The sequence below is a fragment of the Equus quagga genome, chromosome 14 (genome assembly GCF_021613505.1).
Source record: "Equus quagga isolate Etosha38 chromosome 14, UCLA_HA_Equagga_1.0, whole genome shotgun sequence".
NCBI classification, from domain to species: domain Eukaryota; kingdom Metazoa; phylum Chordata; class Mammalia; order Perissodactyla; family Equidae; genus Equus; species Equus quagga.
The window spans coordinates 9874588-9895660 of record NC_060280.1 but is presented as its reverse complement, the minus strand read 5'-3'; the positions used below and the strand labels follow the sequence as shown (position 1 = coordinate 9895660).

At 41.2% G+C, this 21073-nt stretch overlaps 1 protein-coding gene across 1 annotated transcript in view; it reads left to right on the top strand.

Annotated features, from left to right (window-relative positions):
• Positions 1-21073, top strand: part of NELL1 (neural EGFL like 1) — a 750986-nt gene that overhangs the window by 201059 nt on the left and 528854 nt on the right. Inside the window, exon 12 of the mRNA XM_046685488.1 lies at positions 12031-12159. Within this exon, the coding sequence (XP_046541444.1) occupies positions 12031-12159 (129 nt within the window). The remainder of the gene's footprint in view (positions 1-12030; positions 12160-21073) is intronic.

The window sequence follows — 21073 nt, the reverse complement described above, 5'->3', positions numbered from 1 at the left end:
GACCTTTCAATTAGCATATTTATTGTCTCTCTCCATCTTCCTGTGAATGCCGTTAGTCTGAGGGGAATTCACCCCAGCAGAGTATCTTTCCTCGGATGAGTACCTCAAAACCATTCTCTCGCCTGCTTGGGGAACTGAGATTCTCTGAGGTTTCTTTTCCCTGGGACTCAGATGAGCTGCCCTAGTTGAGGAGGGTTAGACTGACGATTTGAGAAAGCACAGAGAGGGATTTTGTTTTCTGATCCCAATTAGCCAATTATATAATAACCATAAAGCTCTCCAACTGTTTCTTATAATGTTTGTTTTAATGATCACATTTTATGAATTGATGCTGTAAATGTAGGAGACAAGGTAGATAAAGATTTGTTCCTCCCATACGGAATATTTCTATCATTTTCACGTCAGTGACTTTGAAGTTATTTTCCGTGCCAGCTGATAGACTCTATATATTTCATATATGAAATAATGTTAAAATTCATTTTGCTAAGTTATGCCTTGTTTCCTCAAGTTATAACTTGTTGACTTGATTCTGAAGCTAATTTTTTTATTGAGCCATGCCTAGTTTCATAACTGGTTACACACTTTGCCACCCTCCCCGCCACTGACTAATCAGGGAGAGAGGTGCAGACTGTAGCTTTACACTGAGTTTTTCTCTTCGTGAGAATTACACCTAAGACCTTAGAGTTAAGAGTAACAGGCTCTGACTGACTCATGGTGCTCATGGTATCAACAGAACTGATATCCAGACTAGGGATTCACACACCTCGCCTCTCCAAATCTTGGGTCATGCCAAATGCTGTAACTAATTTCCCCACCCTTTAGAGGAAAATGGAGGTAATCAGCTGAACAGGTGGTTAAATCCACAGGGCTACTGGTACAGCCAGGATGCCCTAAGGAAAGAACCACGAAACAGTTAGGGAAGACACATGCAGAAAAAATCAAGGTGATGGACATTGGCAGGGAGAGGACACTTTGCAATTGTTGGAGTCCAAGACTCGTCACCAGCAGCACCACCCAGAACAGCCCTAATCATTGCTCTGGTTTCTCTCTGACACTCAAGACCGTTGCTGCCAGTGCATGACATTTGTTTACCCTCTTCATTACCTTAAGGTAATGGCTAAAGCAGGAACCTGTCCACTCGAAGTGTGAAGCCATGAGGTGGAGAAGGGGGAGCGGGCACCAGAGTGACATCTATGCGCCTTCTGGGAAGGAATAATAAAGGCATGAATGTAGCCCCAGCAGAAAAAGATTGCTCGTGAATCACCAGTGCTCTTGGTTAAAGGGAAAAAAAAAAACCGCTAATCTTGATCGTGCATTCTCAGGATTGCTCTGGGAACACGTACCCATCATCTGGCCCGCCCCGGAATTCTTGACACACTCTTCAGGGTTTTATTCTCCTCATAATTGACTCTAATTGTATTTTCAATGTTGCCAATGACTTTGGAGGGTTTTGCTGCACGTTTAAGACTTTCGGTGTTGGGGAAAAAGTTCGTTCTGACATCTGTTCCCAATGTGTTTATCGGTAATTCTAATTCATGCTCACTTGCCTTGTCATCTGGCCTGGGCTGAAATGAGTTGAGATTATTTGTCCTATTTAGGATTTTATGCCCTTCAATTAAATCCTCCCAGGGACTCTTGGTATCACGTGATTGTCTTTTCTAGTCTTCCTCATCATTTTAGGTGAATTTGTAATTGAAATGGTTTTAGAGAGAGGATTTCAGGGTATTTGAGGTGAGAAGAGACCCAGAAAAGAGGCGCTTATTGAGAATGTAAGCTAGTGTCTACATAGAGGGACTGGCGTTTGCAGACGGGTCATGTCCTCTGCCTACTGATAGATGGAATCTGATCGAAATCCCTGTAGCCCTGGGCTAAAGCAGACTGGAAAGACAGGGCTATCCATCCAACTGTAGAGGCTGGGAAAGCAGGGCGTTTGAAGGAGAGTACTGTCTCAGGGAGTCCATGATGCCTGTGGCCCTGAAAGTGCCACAATGGATCCTTGCCCCAGAGAGAAGACCTGGAACTAAGGCCAGGCTGCCTTGGACAAGAGGACCTTTAACTGTTGACTCTTGTAGAAGAAACCCATTGCTTTCTAGGATAGAATGTGAGAGTCCAGAGCTCAGTCTCCGGCAGGCCCATCCTGATGGCCCACCCCGTGCCACCAGGAGCTAAAGGAATGTCCTCACCCCCAAGGGCCCAGGCTTCTGTGGTATGTGTGTTGGTTGTGGAGTACATGAGGGTGTCTAGTCCTCATAAAGGATTTTTTGGCCATATCCCTCGTAGCCACTCCAGGGTGTAGCTGTCACCATACCAATGAGGCACAGGGAATATCCTGTCCTTAGTACACCTTTGCTCCATATGTGACGTTCAAGATTGGGCAGCAGCAGTGACATGAGAGGTACTGACTCGCAGGATTTGAATTAGGGTAGAGGACTCTGCAGTGCATTTTCAGATTGTCGAGGTGCATCATTTCAAAGGTAACCTGCCTGACCTGCCGGGGGTTACATTAGGGTTAGGAGATCGAGGACAAGCAATGGTGCTCTATGTGGAATCAAACTTTAACTATCTGAGAAAAGCCAAGTCTTGCTCAAAGTCAGTGGCCTATTCATTCCTTTGTTGTGCAAGAGGTCACAGTAGTAAATCATAAAGATGCTCGTTCATCATTGGCTGTAGAAGCCAGATGGGTGGATGTTTTGGCTATAATTATAAAGGGTACAGAGTGGGGTCTGGAGAATGGCATTTTAGGGGGCCTAATCATAGGTGAGGTTTATTATATGCAGATTAGACCAGTGAAGTTGAAGACAGCAAATCCTTTTACGAGTGTTATTGGTCTCTCACTGGCAACAGAGCTCTACATACAGGACCACTAGGGGGAGTCCAGATTTTAGAGTGCTCCCAATTAGAGGAGAAAAAGTGTGACCCCAGCATTTGTGTTTCTTCATGAATTTCCTTGAACTTGTCATGCACGTGTGCTGCTCCATGTGTTTGGAACTCCCACCCTTTGTCCAGCCCACCTCACTCATCCTTCAAATCTCCTCTTTAGTACCTGTGTTAGGAACCTTCTCTGTGTCACATTCCTCACCATCGCAGTAGCTCCTTGTAATCTGATATTCAACGTCAGTCTTCCCTGCTAGAGGGTGAGATGAATGGGGGCATGTTTACTGCATATTTTTGTTCTATCCCTATTGCCTAGCTCAGTGCCTGGGCACATGATAGGTGCTTAAAAAATACTTGTCAAATAAGTGAATACTATTTCTGCTAGGAACTAAAGTTAAGGAGGTGGTTTGAGTAAAACCTGGAACCGCATTTCAGCAGATTATGTGTCTTCCTCTGAGCATCTGCTCATTTTAACCTCTCGAGTGTGAGCTCCCAGGGGGTCTCGCTCATCTTGGTATCTCATCCATGGGTGGTGGTCTGTTGTGTGATGTTATTTTTCTTCTGACTTTGAGTCCCCCAGCAACTAGTAATCATGGAGTGTGTCCTGGAGGAAAAATACAAGGTTTGTTCCTTTGGAAAGATTTAAGGCATGTCATACACTAGAAAATGCTAATGGCTAACAGAGTCCTGGTCTCCTGAGGCCAGGGTCAGCATTCCTTGAGTGTCCTTGGATGTTTAAAATCATGGCTGAGAAGTCATGAAGGGTAGTGTAGAGAGGCTGGGGCTTAGAATCACATTTAGGGGGGCCAGCCCCGTGGTGTAGTGGTTGAGTTTGCATGCTCTGCTTCGGCAGCCTGGGGGTTGTGGGTTCGGATCCCGTGTGTGGACCTATACACAGCTCGTCAAGCCATGCTGTGGCAGTGTCCCACATGCGAAATAGAGGAAGATTGCACAGATGTTAGCTCTGGGCCAATCTTCCTCACCAAAAAGAAAAAGAAAAAGAATCATCATATTTAGATTTATAGCTCTATTTCACCCATCATCTACTGGCTGTGTAACTACTGGGAATGTAGTTAACATCTTTGAGCCTTGGTTTATTTGTCTTTAAAACACTCTTTAATTCTTATTTTGGAGAACTGTTACGATTTAGTCATTAACTCAAGACGTATTTATTGAGTGCCTATAATGTGTTGGATGTTGTGTTAGGTGCAAGCTGACCAAACTTGCACAATCCTTTCCCTTGAACAAGTTGCCCTCTAACAGGAAGATAGACACTCAATAAATAAACACAGAAATAAACATGTCAGTAATGTGATAACTGCGATAAGCAAGAATAGGGTGGTGTGAGAGAGACTAATGGGGCTATATTTAGACTTGGGAGACAAGGAAGCCATCTCTGAATAGATTATATTTAAGCTGGGACTTGAAGACTGAGTGGAAATTATTCTGGCAGGGATGGATGAGAATGCTCTGAGTTGGTGGAACAAGCTTGCAAAGACTCTGAATCAGAGAGATTGGAATCCAGGGGAATTACAGGAAAGGCTGCTATGGCCAGAGGGAATGATGGAGGGAGAGAGGGGGTCTTGTTTATTCCCTAAAATCAAAGTTAAGGATTTTGTGTTTTTCTTAAATAAAATGGTAGCCCTTGGAAGATTTTTAAGGAGGAGAGTGACATGAGCCAATCTATGTTTCAAAAGGATCCCTTTGTGTAGAAAATAGAGTAGAGACAAGACAGGAGGGCAGATGAGGTGACGGCCACATGAGAGATGATAGCAGTTTGGCATAAGGTGGGTTTTCCTTGTTGCTGTGCAGTGGAGAAGAAAGGGAGATTTACGAGGTAAAATTGACGCACCAGGCCAGTTTTCGGGCACTGAGTCTCTGCCCAGTTATGTACAGTTGTAGGAAATTGTAACCTGACCTGAGTGGGCAGCTTGTATTCCTTCTCTCCACCCCCCACCGCTGCCTAGAAGTGTCAGGTTCTCATTGGCATGGTGTTTTTAACATTTTCCCCAATTATGGATATTTACTAAATGTAGAACTATTGGAAAGCTGCTCAAAAATTCCATTCCAGGTTGCTTCTGCTGGTTTTTCTTTAGTCTTTATTATTTTGGAGTAAGGAAGTTGCGATGACTTAGATCATCAGCAACTCAGGACTGGGCTGGTAGGTTTCTGGTTTAAGAATAAAAGATGCTACTCTGAAAAAGTATAAACTTACAAAAGGAAATATTTTCACAACTGAATACCTCCATGGATGTATTATATGACTTTTTATATAAATGATGCTGATGTAAAATTTACACAGTATTTCCAACTTTTATATTCCATATTAATTAAACATGAAAAACTCAATGTAACATTACCATATATTTGTACTAATAATTGCACAACTCTGTATCTAACAATAAAGGTTGAATTGTGTGAGAGGAATTGGCTATATGTTTGCCTCTAGAGAAACGTAGTGTGGGTCTCTACGCATTTATGGATTCCTTTATACCGTGTCATGTTTACTTTGATCTGATATGTATTTAAATGTTGAAGTGTCTTATACTCATCATATTAGGAATTGGAAAGGGCCAGTATTTGAGGAGTCAGGGCAAAGATAACTGCCAGTTTTCTGGTTTAGGGGGATAAAGGTGCTGGGGAAGGATGTGGAGATCTGGGTGAACGCGGATCTAGGAACTCACATCAAAGTTGTTTTGGCTCGGTGAGCTGTCCGATGCCTGTGAGGACACCCCGATGGAGTGTCAAGTGGCTATTGGCTGTAGTGACATAACATACGTAAAGTGGGATGCTAAACAGTCAGTTTTATTTCCTGTTCTCTTAGAGAGGACTTTGAGCCTTTATTTATTATTTTTACTTAATATTTATTATTGCTTCTAGAAAAGGGTGGATGTCTTCAGTCAGAGACCTGAAATGATTGGGGGCGAGCACTGTCCTACTGTCAATTTCTGCTAAGAACAGATGGGCAAAACTTTCAGTTGGGTCCTAAATGGACCTACTTAAAAACTTTTACAGGACGTAGAAGGTTTGAGGTCCACAAGCATCATCAGAGAGTAAGCATTAGTAGTTATCTTTGCTCCCAAGTATTTACATCACAGAAGAATTATTTCCTTAATGGTTTTAACAAGAACTTTAGAGTTAAATCATGACTCTGACACTTCCTGGCTATGTTACCTTGGATAAGTTGCTAACAATCTCAGCCACATTTTCATAATTTGTAAAGTGAGAATAATAGTAATCTTGAGGGTTTTTGTGAGGGTTTCATGAGATGAGGTGTGTGGCATGCTTAACACTATGCCTGGCATGTTGGAAGAAGTCAATAAGTAGCTGCTTTTATAATGTGTTCTCTGAATTTGGGCCAGTGCTAGTTAAAAGATGTCACTATGTGCTTCAAATTATAGGAAAATAATTCCAGAGACTCTAGAGTCACATGTTAAAAATAGCCAAGTAAAAGAACTTGAATATTGGGGGGTGTGTGTGTGTGTGTGTGTGTGTGTGTGTGTATATGTTTATGTGTGTATTCTACTCTGATCACAGCTTCTAATTCTGGTTCTGAAAAAAAAATTGATTTAAGAAAGAGGATGACTTCGAGAAGTCTCATGCATCAGACTGTGCTGATCACCCAGCTGAAGAAAAAATTGTACTAAGAGCAAGCCAGAGGACTCGAGAAAGAGCCTGTAGGTAGCAACTGAAGACGAATATCTGGAAGGGAAGGACCTGTATCTTAAATGTCACGCTATTCAGACACATCAGATAAGAAGGACAAAGCCCAGGATTCTGAAATGTAGAGAAGTAATTGAGGATTTATGACTTGGCAGCCAACTCAGATGCTGAGGTGCAGTTTTAAGATTGAAGCTGACTAGCTGGGGTGATGGAAGTATCCTAAAACTGGATTGTGGTGAGGGCTGCACAACTGTGTAAATTTACTAAAAATCATCAAAGTATATCTTTACAATAGGTAAATTTTTTGGTGTGTAAATTATACCTCAGTAAAAATGTTTGAAAGAAGAAAAATGGTGACTGGCAAACGAGTCACATTTGCCTTCCAGTTGGTTGAGAAGGGGGCGTTAAATGCCACTAGAGATTCATTCATCTATTCATTTTCTCACTAATTCACCCTCCCATGTTTCTATCTGACCATTTGTCCATCCATCTATAAGCCATCTATCCACCTGTTCTCGTGTGGGAAGCTCTTGGTTCAGAGAAATGGGTGAGACCTAGACCCTGATTTAAAGAAGTTGGAGTGATTAAAGTTAGGATTCTTTGTTAAGAATGTTTGGAATTACCTAGCAAAAATATATATATTTTGAGAATGAGAAGAAACCTAAATTGTAGTCTGTCTGAATCGACACATACAAAAAGAACGCCTTCTTTGTCCTTTGGACCGTAGAATGCTTAGGAATTTGTTGTTCTTGGGAGGACCGTAGAAGAATACAGTGAATAAGAACACTGGCCTCGAAAGGGCTGGTTAGGCACGTGTGTGTGGTGATGGATTGTAATAGGCTTTGGCTGGTGAACATGATGTAATCTACACAGAATTCGAAATATGTTATCATGTACACCTGAAATTCATATAATGTTATAAACCAATGTTACCGCAATAAAAAAATAAACAAAGAAAGAACCCTGGCCTCAGTCAGACCTGGGTTCTGGCTCTGTGTACCTCCCGCAAGTGCACTCACTTCTCCAAGCTTCAGTTGCCACATCTGTAAAATAGAGATAATCCAGTTTCATAGGATTGTCCATAGAATTAAATGGGATAATGCACGTAAACACTTAGCTGAGTGCCTAGCATATAGCATGTGCTCAGTAAATGTTATTGTTGTCCTTACATCTGTGCCAGATTATTTGAGCTTCCCCAAACTTAGCCTTCTCCCTCAAAGGTTGGAGTCCCATTCCTCCAACTAGGATTTGCGTCTCACCCCTTTTCACATTTCTGCCTATGATGAGCCCAAGGTCAAGTTTTGTATCATTTAGCAGTGATGTCTCCTTCTCTGAAACACTATGATAATTTGTACTGTTCACAACTCATTTAATGTAGATTGCTTTTTTTTTATGCTACCCCTGTACTTGCCTTATCTCCCCTCAGAGTTTGTAATTTCCTCGTGGGCAGAGAGTATGTCTCAAACATCTTTGCTTTGCTCCCAGAAGCTTGCATGGTGCTTCAGTCCACAGAGTTGGTGCCCCATAAATATCGAGTGAATGATTATTCACTGGTGCAGAAAGGCAAGTGAGCAGTGAGTAAATTTTGCTTGAATGAGGGCCTGGATTAATTAAAAAACACACACTTTTGGCATATTTGCCATTAAGGTTGGTTTGTTCCCTGGGCCCTTCACTGTCCTTGAAATACAATTTACCCAACTCCCTGCATTGTGAATTGACGTGGCATGTGCCTGATAGAGACGCGTTGGGAAATCACCAGTGTTTGAGGGGCCGTGTTCCAGCCTGTCAAATGCATGTGGAAGGAAAAGGACAGTTGCAGTCTCCTGGAAAGAAAGACAAAAGAAACATAGACAAAGAATACGTGTAATAATGGATGCACATATGACATGAGTCAAGCTTCATAATGAAAGGAAGCGTGACAACTTAATTCCTCACCAATTCTGGCATGGGGAGGGAGGTCTGGGCACTTCCTCTTCAAAAAGAAGTATGATGCCTAAAAATTGTCCCTTTGGTAGCAAGTCCTCAAGGACTTTTAGTTGTAGTGGTTGTGACAAGCCTTCTAAGCCCTTGTAGAAATGTTCTTGACTGAGGGGGCCGTCACATTTCCAACAAGTTAAGTTCTCTCTCTGATTTTGATTGGGGCAATCGCCACTTAACAGGTCACAGGGAGTGAGGCCGGACAGGATACTGTGCTCATCTAGTCCCGTGGATCCACTCCCTAGTGTCCCGAGCCTTCTTTCACTTTCTACCGCTAGGTTTTGCTATCTGAGAGGCCGTCTGATGGAGTGAAAAGTCCATGGGCTTTGGCATTCACCAGAACTAATTTAGAACCCTGACAGCCCCACTTGTTAGCTAGGTGTTAGTGAGTCTGAGCTTATCTTTTCTTATCTTGAAGTTGAGGATAACAGCACTATCAGGTTATTCTGAACTTTAGTCATTGTTGTCAGCCTTGTGTTGTCACTATCATAATCATTCTCATTCTCATCATGGTGGCTAAGTTTGTTGACCCTCAGTAGGTATCCAGAGTTGTTCTAAGTGCTTTACATGGATTAGCCTGTTTCACTCTTTCTACACATATTAATAAGATATATAATTTTATTATCCCCATTTAAAACATCTAGTGTAATGCCAGGCATATTATAGGTGCATGCATTTTATTATTACTTAATAATACTCATCTCTTAGACCAAGTGCAGCCTAAATACTGTTGGTTTTAAAATTCTATTTCAGAGAAAAAAGTTCTAGAATGTTGTGACTGAATGAATTAAACTTAGAGTTTATATAGTTCAGTGATTTCTGTACTTTTTAAAGCCAGAAACTGTTGTTCACAGGATCAGTAGTTCAAAGATATCAAAGCAGAGCTGTTCTATTTGAGTCATGGCTGGGGGACTTGAGCCCTGCCTGAAAACTCGTCTGTGCCCAAGACTCTGAGGAATAGTTTGAAAATCGCTGCTGTTGCCTGTTCCTCGTACACATACCTAGACAGGCAAAGTGATTTATTGTGTTTCTTAGCTGCAGACCCTGGATTAGAAATTAGATCTCCTGTCCCCCAAGACTTATTGTTTTTTATGAGACCACAATACGTGATATAGCAGTATAATAATTATTCATATACTTTATCACATTTGAACTTAACAACTTTTGTGCTAGGTATAAACTATGCTTCCTGGGTCACCTAAAAATGCTGCATAATATATAATTTTTTTGTTGAAAATTTGGTGGAGCTGATAATAGAGTAAGAGGAAAAAAAAATCAGACTAGAAAATAAGGAAACAGGATGATTTCATTGAGGTAAACAAGCTCACTGGAGTTGGCATTTGCCCAGAGGGCAATTTCTGATCCCTAGTGCTAGACTCTGGCTTCTAATGAGCACTGTGTGAGGAGACAGAGGCGAAGCCTGGGGCTGGTGTGAGATGCAGAAATCAAGAAACTGGAAGGGTGAATCCTCAGTGGGTGACTAGGAAACAGCCACTCTGCGGAAGGAGACTTGCCTGTCAGCCTTGACTCTAGGTAGGAGGCGAGGTGGAGAAAAGTTTGCATTCCTGAAAGTTTAGGACCTGAATTTATTCTACCTGTGAGACTCAACCCTCATGCCCCGGGGCAGAATGCAGTTTCAAGTGATCTTGGGTTGATAGTTCCCTCAGGCACCTGACAGAAGCAAACACAAATCCTCTCTGAAGAAATGCAATTTTAAAACTGAAACCTCAAATAATTCCCACAGATTAAATTCCAAAAAATATGGGCTCTCAAAAGAATCACTCAAAAGACAATAAAATAAGTCATCTTCCATGATTCTTAGTGAAACAACAAACTGTAAAATCAGATGCACAAAGACTGAAGATGTTGGAATTATCAATATGAAACATACATGTCTAAAGTGTTTAAAAAAGAAAAAGGAAATTAAAAGCTCGAAGAATAAGAAACTATCAGATTTGACCAAGGAGACTGAAAAAGAATCAAATAGAATTCTAGAAAAAAAAGTGAAATTAAAAATGATGTGGATGACTGAAACAGAATATGACATAGTTCAAGAGAGAATAAGCTAAAAGATACATCTGGAAGTTACACACAGTTCAGTGTAGAGATGGAAATATGAAAGCGAGTCTAAGTTACATGGAAGAGAGCTTGAGAAGAAACAGCATTGATCTAATTACAATTTTGGAAAAAGAATAGAGAAAATGGCCAAGAGAGAATGTTTGAAGAGATAATACCTGAGAATTTTCCAAATTACTGAAAGATTAGATCAATCTTTAGGTTCAGGAATCTCAAGGAATCCTAGGAAGGATAAATAAAAATAAATGCACACCTGGGTGCCTTAGAGTAAAATGAAAAAATAGAAAACAAAACCCATCAACCAAAGAAAGAAAATGATCTTAAAAGCAGCCATAGAGAAAGGGTTTGTCAAATACAAAGGTATGACTATTAGGTTAACAACTGGCTTCTCAATAGAAACATTAAAATCCAGAAAACATTGGAATAATATCCTCAAAATGTTGAGAGAAAGTAACTGTGTACCCAGTAAAGCAATTTTTCAAGTATAAGGGTGGTCTAAGGACGTATTTAGACACAGTTGCTATCAAAATATCTTCACTAAAGGAAGTTCTAAAGGATACTTTAGGAAGAAAAATAATTAGTCTAGAAGGAACATCTGAGATTCAAGAAGCAATGTTCAAAGAAGTACGAGACAGTTGGTTGAAAAAGTGTGCTCCAGAAAACATGTTCAAGAATGTTTCTTGCAGCATTGTTTGTAATTCAAAACCTGCAAATAATGCAAATGCCCATCTGGAGTATAATCGAGAAAATTAATTGTGGAATATTCATTCTATGGAATATCATAACAGCATTGACATATATTGAACTAAAGCTACTGGCGTTAACATGGGCGAATAGTAAAAATACACCATAGAGGATATGTATAGTATGTTTTTATTCATGTGAAGTTCAAAATGGACAAAACTAAGTAATCTGTTATTTGGACATAAGCACCTATTGGGCAAAACTATAAAAAATATGCAAGGGAATGATTAACACAAAATTCAGGCTAGTTCTCTCTGATGGCTGGGAGGGAGATTCATTGGAGAAGTATAATCAAGGGGGACTGATAACATTCTGGTTGTATTCATTTTTATTTTGTAGATTCCTATATGTTCATTTTATATATTATTTCCCATGTACCATAAATTTTACATTAAAACAATTATAAAAAGACAAATTCTGTAAGAAGGTGGTATGAAGAGGATTCAGGATCAGCATAGAAAACGCCTTCAGGAAGGAACAACTTTAACCAATTCGAGTACTTGGGGAAAAAATCTCAAGCATGGGGCCATCCAAAGTTTCGTATTCCTACTCTCCCATCCCTTCCTAGCTCACTCTTGCATATTGCCAAGCTATGTTTTTGTGCATAGTGACATACAGTAAAAATGTTTCATGCTTTATTACTTGGAATTCTTTTATTCTCTTCTTTTCTGATGTAAAATTTTATGTTTCCTCTAGGTCATAACTTTTGTGCAGAAGGACCTAAATGTGGTGAAAATTCAGAGTGCAAAAACTGGAATACAAAAGCTACTTGCGAGTGCAAGAATGGTTATATCTCTGTCCAGGGGGACTCCGCCTACTGTGAAGGTAAGCAAGTTATTTAATGAAATCACTTGTGAGAAATGTATTCTTGATAGAAATGGTTGAAGATTGAAAACCATCACTTGGCTCTGGTCCTATGGGATCCTACAAGAAATATCGTCAACTACCTAGGGCACTCTATTTTCCTGGTTTATCCAGGCTACTTAGGAGCATGTGAAAGCAAGATCTTTGAAGGTACTTGTGAAACACAGCAAAGCAACAAAAGCAGTATCACATCCCATGTTCTGCTGTTACTGTAATAATCACCTGCAAAACCAGAAACACATCATTTTCTGTTGTCTTATTTGAGTAGTTTGTCATCTCTAAGTTCAATGAAATGTTATGTGGTGGATGCTCTTTTTGAGTGATACTTTGATGATAGCTTATACCCAACTACCATCTTCTTCACCTGCCAAAGTCAGAATTTTTTTTCCGTTGGGTTTCTTAATGACTGATTCATGGCTTGCTAATTCCCAGACTCTACTAAAAGTCACAGTGATGGATGGACTCATAACTTTGACACATGGATGGATGCCATTTTAGTGTGTTGGTGGCCTCAAGTATCAGTGACCCCCGTTTACATTCTAGATAACAGAACAACTCCACTGTCTTGTATGAATGCCTCTTTCCAAGCTCAGCACTCCACCTTGCTGGCAATGACCATTACACGCTCCTGCTCCTTTAACATACTGGAGGAGCAGGGATTAGCTCTGCTCTGCGGGAGCTCTGACCCTGGTCTACAAGTAATATCTGAGTCCATCCATTTTTCAGGTGCTCACTGGCTCCCTCCTGTCAGTTTAGAGAAGTTCCAATAGGAAAAGTGATGGCTCAGCTGTTTCTCTATCCCAGTTGGACCCAATCATTCCTGCCATCTTCAGTAACAATATATTGAACCTTAGTAATCTGTTAATCAGGAAGGCGATGTCTTGAATGGCTGCGAACTCTCAATCACTCTTCCAATTGGTTTGGTCCTCAAGTGGGTCAGGAATGCTCAAGGTAAAGACAATTGATGACAATAACAGTAAATTCCTTTTCATTCTGCTGTTTATATCATTGACCCCTGCCTAACGTTTTGGCTTTGACCGAAGATCTCTTCGGTTGTTCGGGAAAGGTGTGTAATCACCCCCAGTGCTCGGTACCTGGGAGGCAGCCTGGTTTTCGTTTCTGCTGGAAGACTTTCTTCATTATTCCTTTGCTTCTTATTAGCAAAATAGTCTAACTAGTGTGTTTTTTTCTCTCTCCTTTTCACCTTTGTTTTTCTTTTGCTTACCTTTTTAGATCTGAACTTGATTAGGGAGACATGCCACTTGGGAGGAGGATGAAGTTGCCCCTTTGGTTATGAACCTTTTCATCTACCCTTTAATGTCTTGTTACTTATTATCAGGTTGGAGAAGTGGACTATTAATTTTAATACTTCATATTAATATTTATTCTTTGTATCTTATACTGTTTTTTATTTGTTGTCAGAAAATTTGTGTAACTACAAAAATTAAAAATGTGAACATTCTCTTCCCCATTTACCATGTGGAAATCCTATAAGCTAGGTAATGGTCTAAAAATTTACTTTTTTACCTTCTACTGTCTGTGGGGATAGACTATAAACAATTATAAAAATGACAGAAGGGGCCTCAAAATAATTTGAGTCCCGATTCTGCCACTGGCAGACCTTTCAGTTGTGCATTCGAACCAGTACGCCCACCGTCCCCAGCTGTCCTGAGCGATCGAGACCTGGCAGAATCCGGGAGAAAACTGCTGGCCAAATACTATTTGAGACTCTTTGATTCTCTCCTCATTGAGCCCCTTTTTTCTTACATGAAATCCATTCTGTGAGGAACCATTTGTGATGCTAAATCTGCCTTTTGTGTGTGAGGCCTCATTTTATTGGTTATGTTGAGTGATTTCGGGTCTGAATCATGGTTTTCTTGGACATATTTCTCAGCTCAGTGCAGGTGCCTGGCCACGGGCCAGGGTGCACTGTGGTGCCACCCTGGGTAATGGTGATGCGCTCGGGCTTCAGTTGTTTCTCTGTTATCATGGAGACTTTCCAGAGTTCCAGAAGGCTTGTTCACAGAGAGGATAGCACCTAAGAAGAAATGACTAAATATTCGAGCCCATTTAGGGTGTAAGAATAGAGCTCAGGGGGTAAAGCAGGGTGAAATACTGGGCATCCGGAGGGAGGCTCTGAGAACCCAGTAGAACGATTATGAGCATTTGGAGCAAATGTCTTTCTCTCTTTCCGTTCTGCCATCTTCAGCATGTTGGACTTTGGGCTTATTTTCCTTTGGTTGCATGGTTGCTGCCATGGCCTCAAGCATGGTGTCCTCACACCAGCCAGCACCCCAAGCAAACAAGGAAGGAAGGGACAGGGGTTAAAAAACCCTGAGTGAGGTTCTGTCTTTTTATGTCTAAAGCAAGTCCTTCCTGAGGGCCGGCCCAGCGGCGCAGCGGTTAAGTTCTACACTCCTCTTCTCAGTGGCCTGGGGTTCACCAGTTTGGATCCTGGGTGTGGACATGGCACCGCTTGGCATGCCATGCTGTGGTAGGCGTCCCACATATAAAGTAGAGGAATATGGGCACGGATGTTAGCTCAGGGCCAGGCTTCCTCAGCAAAAAGAGGAGGATTGGCAGTAGTTAGCTCAGGGCTAATCTTCCTCAAAAAAAAAAAAAAAATTAAAGTCCTTCCTAGGAGGTCCCCCCTAACCCTTCTGCCCCTTCCTTCATGTAGAAGACGTCCACTGTCTTATTTTATAGAGCTGGGTTACGTCCTCCCCACCCCTAGACCAGTGTTTGGGAAAGGGGAATGAGATGACTGTCGCTGATTTGGGCTAATGTTGTCCATCTTCTGGAGCTGGAGTAGGAGTACACTTTCCCTGAGGCAAAAGGAAGAGGGTTGGGGTGGTTTTGGGTAGGGAAAAAGCTATGTCTATGCCATTCTTTTGTGGTTAAATTTAGTTCATGGCCGTTCCCCAAGCTCTTTCCTAAGAATTGTCCTCTGGGTGGTCTGATAGACAAGATTAGATGTTGCCAAGCACCTGCCTGGGTACCAGAGACTCTCAGAAGCTGATTTCATTGTCTCACCATAGCCCCGAGAGAACTAGATTCTTAGGAACTGCTTCAGGAAAGTTATTTCTCACTCTGAGTAAATGCAGTGAAAATGACCCATATTGTACAAACCACAATGAACAAGACTGGCTTGCAAATTAAAACAAAATGTTACACACGTTGTCCAGGCTATCTTGAAAAGCCTATTCAGGCTCTCAGTGAAAAGAGAACCACAAAGGCTTTCACTTTTCTTAACTTCCTAGGGTAGCAGCAGACATATGGTGTATTAAGGACTCCTGCTTTGCAGAGATTGCTGTAGAAACTGCCAAAGAGAAGATATCGGAACTCCCAGCCAATCAATAGAAGATAATAAGACCTTTGTCAGCTATGATACAATTCGCAAGAGGTCGTTTCATTTTGCTTCGTCTGACTCAAGCAGGAACATTCTCCATTTGAAAAGTGCTTTAGTTGGATTTTGGTCTTTTATGAAAATGGTCTGCTGAGGCTGTTTACCTTTGTGATGACATTTTCAGTGGGTTGGTCTTAAATAGTTGCTGATACATTAGTTTAAATTAGAGGTAGTGTCTAAGGAAAGTATAGCAATAAGAATTCTACTTACGATCTTCTTGAATTTGGGGTCTACATAAATAGAATCTCATAACCTTTTTCTTCCTGTAGTAAAAAGTTATTTAGAAGAATAAAGAATGTGATATCACGTGCATCATACAATCTGCCAGGCATGGAAAGTACTACAATTAGTGTTAAATGATAATGCCTTCTACTTACAGAGTGCTCTGAATTTTTGAGACTCTTTTTGTATATATTGTACCCTTGGAACCTCACAGTAAATCTGGGAGGGAAGTGGCAGCGTTGGCCACATTAGCTCTGTTTTACACGTGCAGACACTAAGACTCAGAGAAATGAAGTAAAGATAATACTCAACTCATTTCTACTCCCGGGCTTTATGCCTTGACTGGTTCTGCTCCCTACCTCCCCACCCCCACCCCGGCCCAGTGCTGTAGTGTTGTTCAAAATATTTGCTACTTCCTTGATCCAGTGAAATATGAGTAGACGTGATGTGTACCATTTCAGAGGAGAAGTTCTACGAGCTATTGTGGAGTTCCACCTCATTCTCTTTTTTCTTTAACACAAAACTGGTGATGTTCCAGAGCAGAACTTCTCCTTTACTTGGAGTCCCAGACTGAAGATGACATGGAGTAGAGTGACAACTGACAGGTGACGGACATGTGGCATGAGTGAGAAATTACGTAAATCACTGAAATTTTGGAGGGTGGAGTTGTCTGTTACCTTTGCATAAATTAGCCTAAGCCTGCTCGTATACCTGCCTGAATTCGTTGATCCAAATCTTGTGGGTTCAGAAGGATGCCCTCAGCTCAGTGCTCACAACTGGAAGTAGTTTTTTCTATCGCAGGCATTGAGAGTTAACTGGAAAAAGTACAAACTGTGGAGAGCATTAATAGTCTGCTCTGGCTCTGCTGTCAAGCACTAGATTTTTTTGCAGACCACAAGTTGTAAATTAGCGATTTCGTTATGGCCAAATCCAACTTGGGAAATTGGCTTTCCCAATTAAGATGATAATGAGACGGTGCGTGTCAAATCTTAATAAATTGTCTGGTATTCGCTAAACATTTAACGATCACAAGAGTTATCATCATCATTGTCATTAACTTATATCGTTAATGTTTATGAGGATCTTTCTTGGAGTTGAAGGTGTGTGTCCTTATTGAGGCCAGTATTTTGAGAAAGAGGATTTTGTACATCTGCACGTTTTGGGAGAATTGGCAGGTAGCAGGGGAGTGTTCTTAGATGGAAGCATCAGATTTGATCAGTTCTGCCAGGAGCATATTGTTGGCAGTGGGACACCAAGCCTAATAATTATAAATTATGATGAACTCCTCCTTTCCTCGGAAAAACATGAGCAGAGCAGTATTTAAGGAAATATTGTGGAGCAAAATGACCTGAATTGGTATGAATTTAATAATTTCATGTAACAAAAATACTGAAATGTGTGAAACACAGCCACAGATTAACAAGGTGATTTATAACTTTTGTGTGACCGGAGGTGACAATGAGGGGTCAGACCCTTTGAATATAAGGAGGCTGGGAAGGTGGCAGAGAGGGCAGAGTTCAAACAGAAAGCAGCCTCAGAGTCGCCAAGGGGGTAGATATTTATTGACTGAACCTTCTCAGAAACAAGACCCTGTAAATTCCTGATTAAGCGAATGTGTGGGAAAATGACTAGCAAGCTTAATTACACTTCTGATTTTCCAAGGATTGATTGTAACTCTTGCTGTTTTGAATTTTTACAAAATGCCTGAGCATCCAGGTAGCTCAGTTTATGCTCAAATCTGGGCATCAGTCTCCTCAAGTCCTGCTTTTGGACAACACAGGGATCAAAAATCTTTTCTGATCATTCATGTTAGCACAACCTTGACTCTAAGCTCCTACTCGCCTTTATTTCCCGGCATTCAGAATGCTGGGGGTAAGAATACCTTGGGGTATCCTTTTTTTCCCTTCTTCTATTTAGCCTCCATGACTAACGGAGAGATCTTCTGGTACCCAGATATCTGTCAACCCTCCCATCCCAACCTTTCCAAGACTCAGAGCTCTCTAGTCTTTGCTTTGTTCATAATAACCCGCATGTCCCCTTCCTCCCAGCTGCAGATATAGATGAGCCTTCTTCCACTCCCTGGCTTTTCTCTGCCTCTGCTGCTTTATTCTCCAGGCTCATTTGCAAAAGCATCTGCTCTTGCTCTCCCACCCACTTAAATTGTTGCCTCTTATTACCTACCCCCTCCCCATCAACTTTCTTCTTGGAATTATAAGAATGAAAAAAAAAAACAAAGCTCAAGTCCAAATCTTGGTTATTGCACTTGGGTCAAACCAAGGGGTTAATTGTTAAGCTCTGTGCTCTGGACAGAGCCCCAGTAAAACCAGCTGGGGCACTGGTCAGGACTGAACGTTAAAGTGGTAGTGGTATTTTTTACCGTGTTTCAAAAGATCATTTGTAAGATATTGCTTGGAAGTTTTCGTTATTTCTTTGTGCCAAAAATGTTACAAGTGTTGATTAGGTTTCCAGGCTAGCACACTGCAGTCTAGTTAACTCATCACGTGGCTCAGCTGTTGTATTACGAAGCTCTCCTGAGTTCCAGAGTGCTGAGAACAGAGGACTATGACTTTTCTCCCAGTCTCAGTTAATGATACTTCCATCCACACTGTGCTCAGGTCACAGGATGCAGAAGTCATCATCAGTGGCCTTCTTCCCATCACCCCCAACATCTGCTACATCAGGAAGTCTTGGTTGGCATTACCTCCAGATGAATCACAAGTTCACCCATGTGTTGCTTTGACTAGTGTAAGCCTTCTTTATCTCTTCACTAAGTGATTGCATTGGTGTCCACCCTTGCCCCCAGCAATCCATTCTCCAAACACTGATCAGGGTAAGCTTTTTAAAATGTAAGTCATGTTATGCCTATCTTCTGTTTGAAATAATCTGACAGCTCCCATGTCTCTTAGAATAATATCCAAGCTAGGTCCTGGTCACACAGGGTCCTATGTGAAGTGGAATCTGCATGCTTCTCTGTGTTCATTTTTTACCGCCCCTTCCTGTGTTCACTCTTCTCTCACCACAGTGTAATTCTTTGTGTTCCTCGAATAGACCTGAAATAGTTCTTTCCTTAGCTTGGGATGCACTGCATTCAGATCTTTGCAAATCTGCTTTCTAGTCATCATTTAAATTGCAGTTCAAATGTCACCTCTTTAGAAAGGTCTCTCCTAACCACCCTTATGGAATTAGCTCTGCTACTACCCTCGGCTACTGTCTAGAACATTTTTACTTAATTTACTTAATTTATTTTATTTTCTTCATAGCATTTATTATCTAAAATTGTGTTGTTTTCTTGTTTGAAGGTTTATGATCTGACTTTTGCCTGTAGGATATACACTGCATGAGGGCAGCCATCTTATCTTATTTGCTGTATCTCCTGCACCTAGAAAAGTGCATAGTGTACTATAGACACACGAAAATATTTAACGAATGGATGAAAGTCCCAAGCTGATTCATGCTCTTCTATATCTGACGTTGTTTTCTGTGTCTGGTTTGTCCTGTTCGTTTTGTTCAAGGGCGGCTTTCTAAGTGGCGAGTTTGTAATTCAGGGGTGGATTCTGCTCATTTTTGCTAATATCTAGTTCACGTAATGGTGAAATGCTGCCTGCTCACTTTACTGCGTGTAGACTGCAATGCCATTATTTGCTCCAGAATGCGTTTTCTTCACCATGTGACAGGAAAGAAATTGGAGCTCTCCCTCAATTTTGAGAAGAAGAGAATCACTTTTTAAAATTGTTTTGGTTATCTGCCTGTAGAAAAAGAACACCCCCAAATCTCTGGGGCTTAACACAGTAGAAGCTTGTGTTTCCATTCATATAGACTTTCAAATGGATGCTCTTGGTTGGCAGATGGCTTTCTTTAAAGCTGTGATTCAAACATCCAGGCTCCTTCCCTCTTTGGCTCCGCCATGTGCAGTATGTGGCTTCCAAGGTCACCATGGAAGACGATGAGTGGGAAGTTTTTATGGGCCAAGGCTGGTCACATTTCACTGACCAGAACTTAGTCACTGGCCACACCTACTGCAAGAGAGGCTGGGCTGGTAAATATCTAGCTCTGTGCCCAGGAGGAAAAGGAATCTGTCTTGGTAGATAGTTTTCCAGTCTTGCCACAATTACTGAATGAAAAACTCTCCTTCATTAATTTTATGCCTTTTATTTTTTATTTCCTGTGTTTCACCAAATGGGCCTCTGGCTTCAATTGATTGTATTAAAACTTGCTCACATGGAAACTAGGTAGGGTTTAGCTCAACTTTCTCGCTCCCACTTTCTTGTTGGCATTATCTTGAGGCTTCTCTGTGGCCCCCACTGTGTCACCTCATCTGGATTTGTTCTATCCCAATATACCTGTGTCCCCAAAGGACCCATCTCTTCTTCCTTCCAGACAAAATTCGCAGCCTCTCGTGTGCTGCAGTTCTGAGTTTTATGCTAGGAAGAGAGCAGTTCATGGAAGAAGCGTACACACAGTTGTAAATGACTGATATCCACGTCATGTTCCCAGAGGCAAATGTGTTCTTAAAAGAGGATGCTTGTTAATTAAGAAAATTCCCAAACTGTTAAACTTCAAGTAGCATAGCAAAAAAAAAGTGAAAAATTAAAGTTATGTGAATGTGAAAGAGGGAGCTCCCAGTCAGGGGACTGAATAGATGGTCCCTGCTGGGAACTTAGCCGTGGGAGTCAGTCCTCGAATGTCCTCGAATTGAATGTTCCTGCTTTGTAGCGCTTTCCCCGCCTCTCCTTTTTTTTTTTTTCTTGACAGCTCCCGGGGCAGTGATGTAGTGAAAGAACATTGAACTGGGATAAGGAGATCTTGATTGATCCTGGCTCTACCACTTACCAGCCGGGTGACCTTGGGAAGTCACCCAATTCTTCTGTGTCCCGATTTTCTCATGGCCAAATAGACCTTTTAAACAAGGCCTTAATAGCAGCAGTTGGTTGTGAAGGTTAAATAAGATATTGAATGTGAAATCATTTTGTAAAGGCTAAAGCAGCCTGGCTCTGTACTGTAACATTATTTATGGTTGTGTTTTATAATTATGCATTACGTAATTATACATCATCATAATAACAATAAGTATTATTTTCATCATTGGCAGTGCTTGGACTAGAACTTGGTCTTCAGATATTCAGGGTTGATATATGTCTCCAGAGTGTTTGTGTGTGTGCGTATGTATATATACACAAATATATATGTGTGTGTATGTATGTGTGTATATATATATATATACACATACATACACACACTCTGGATATA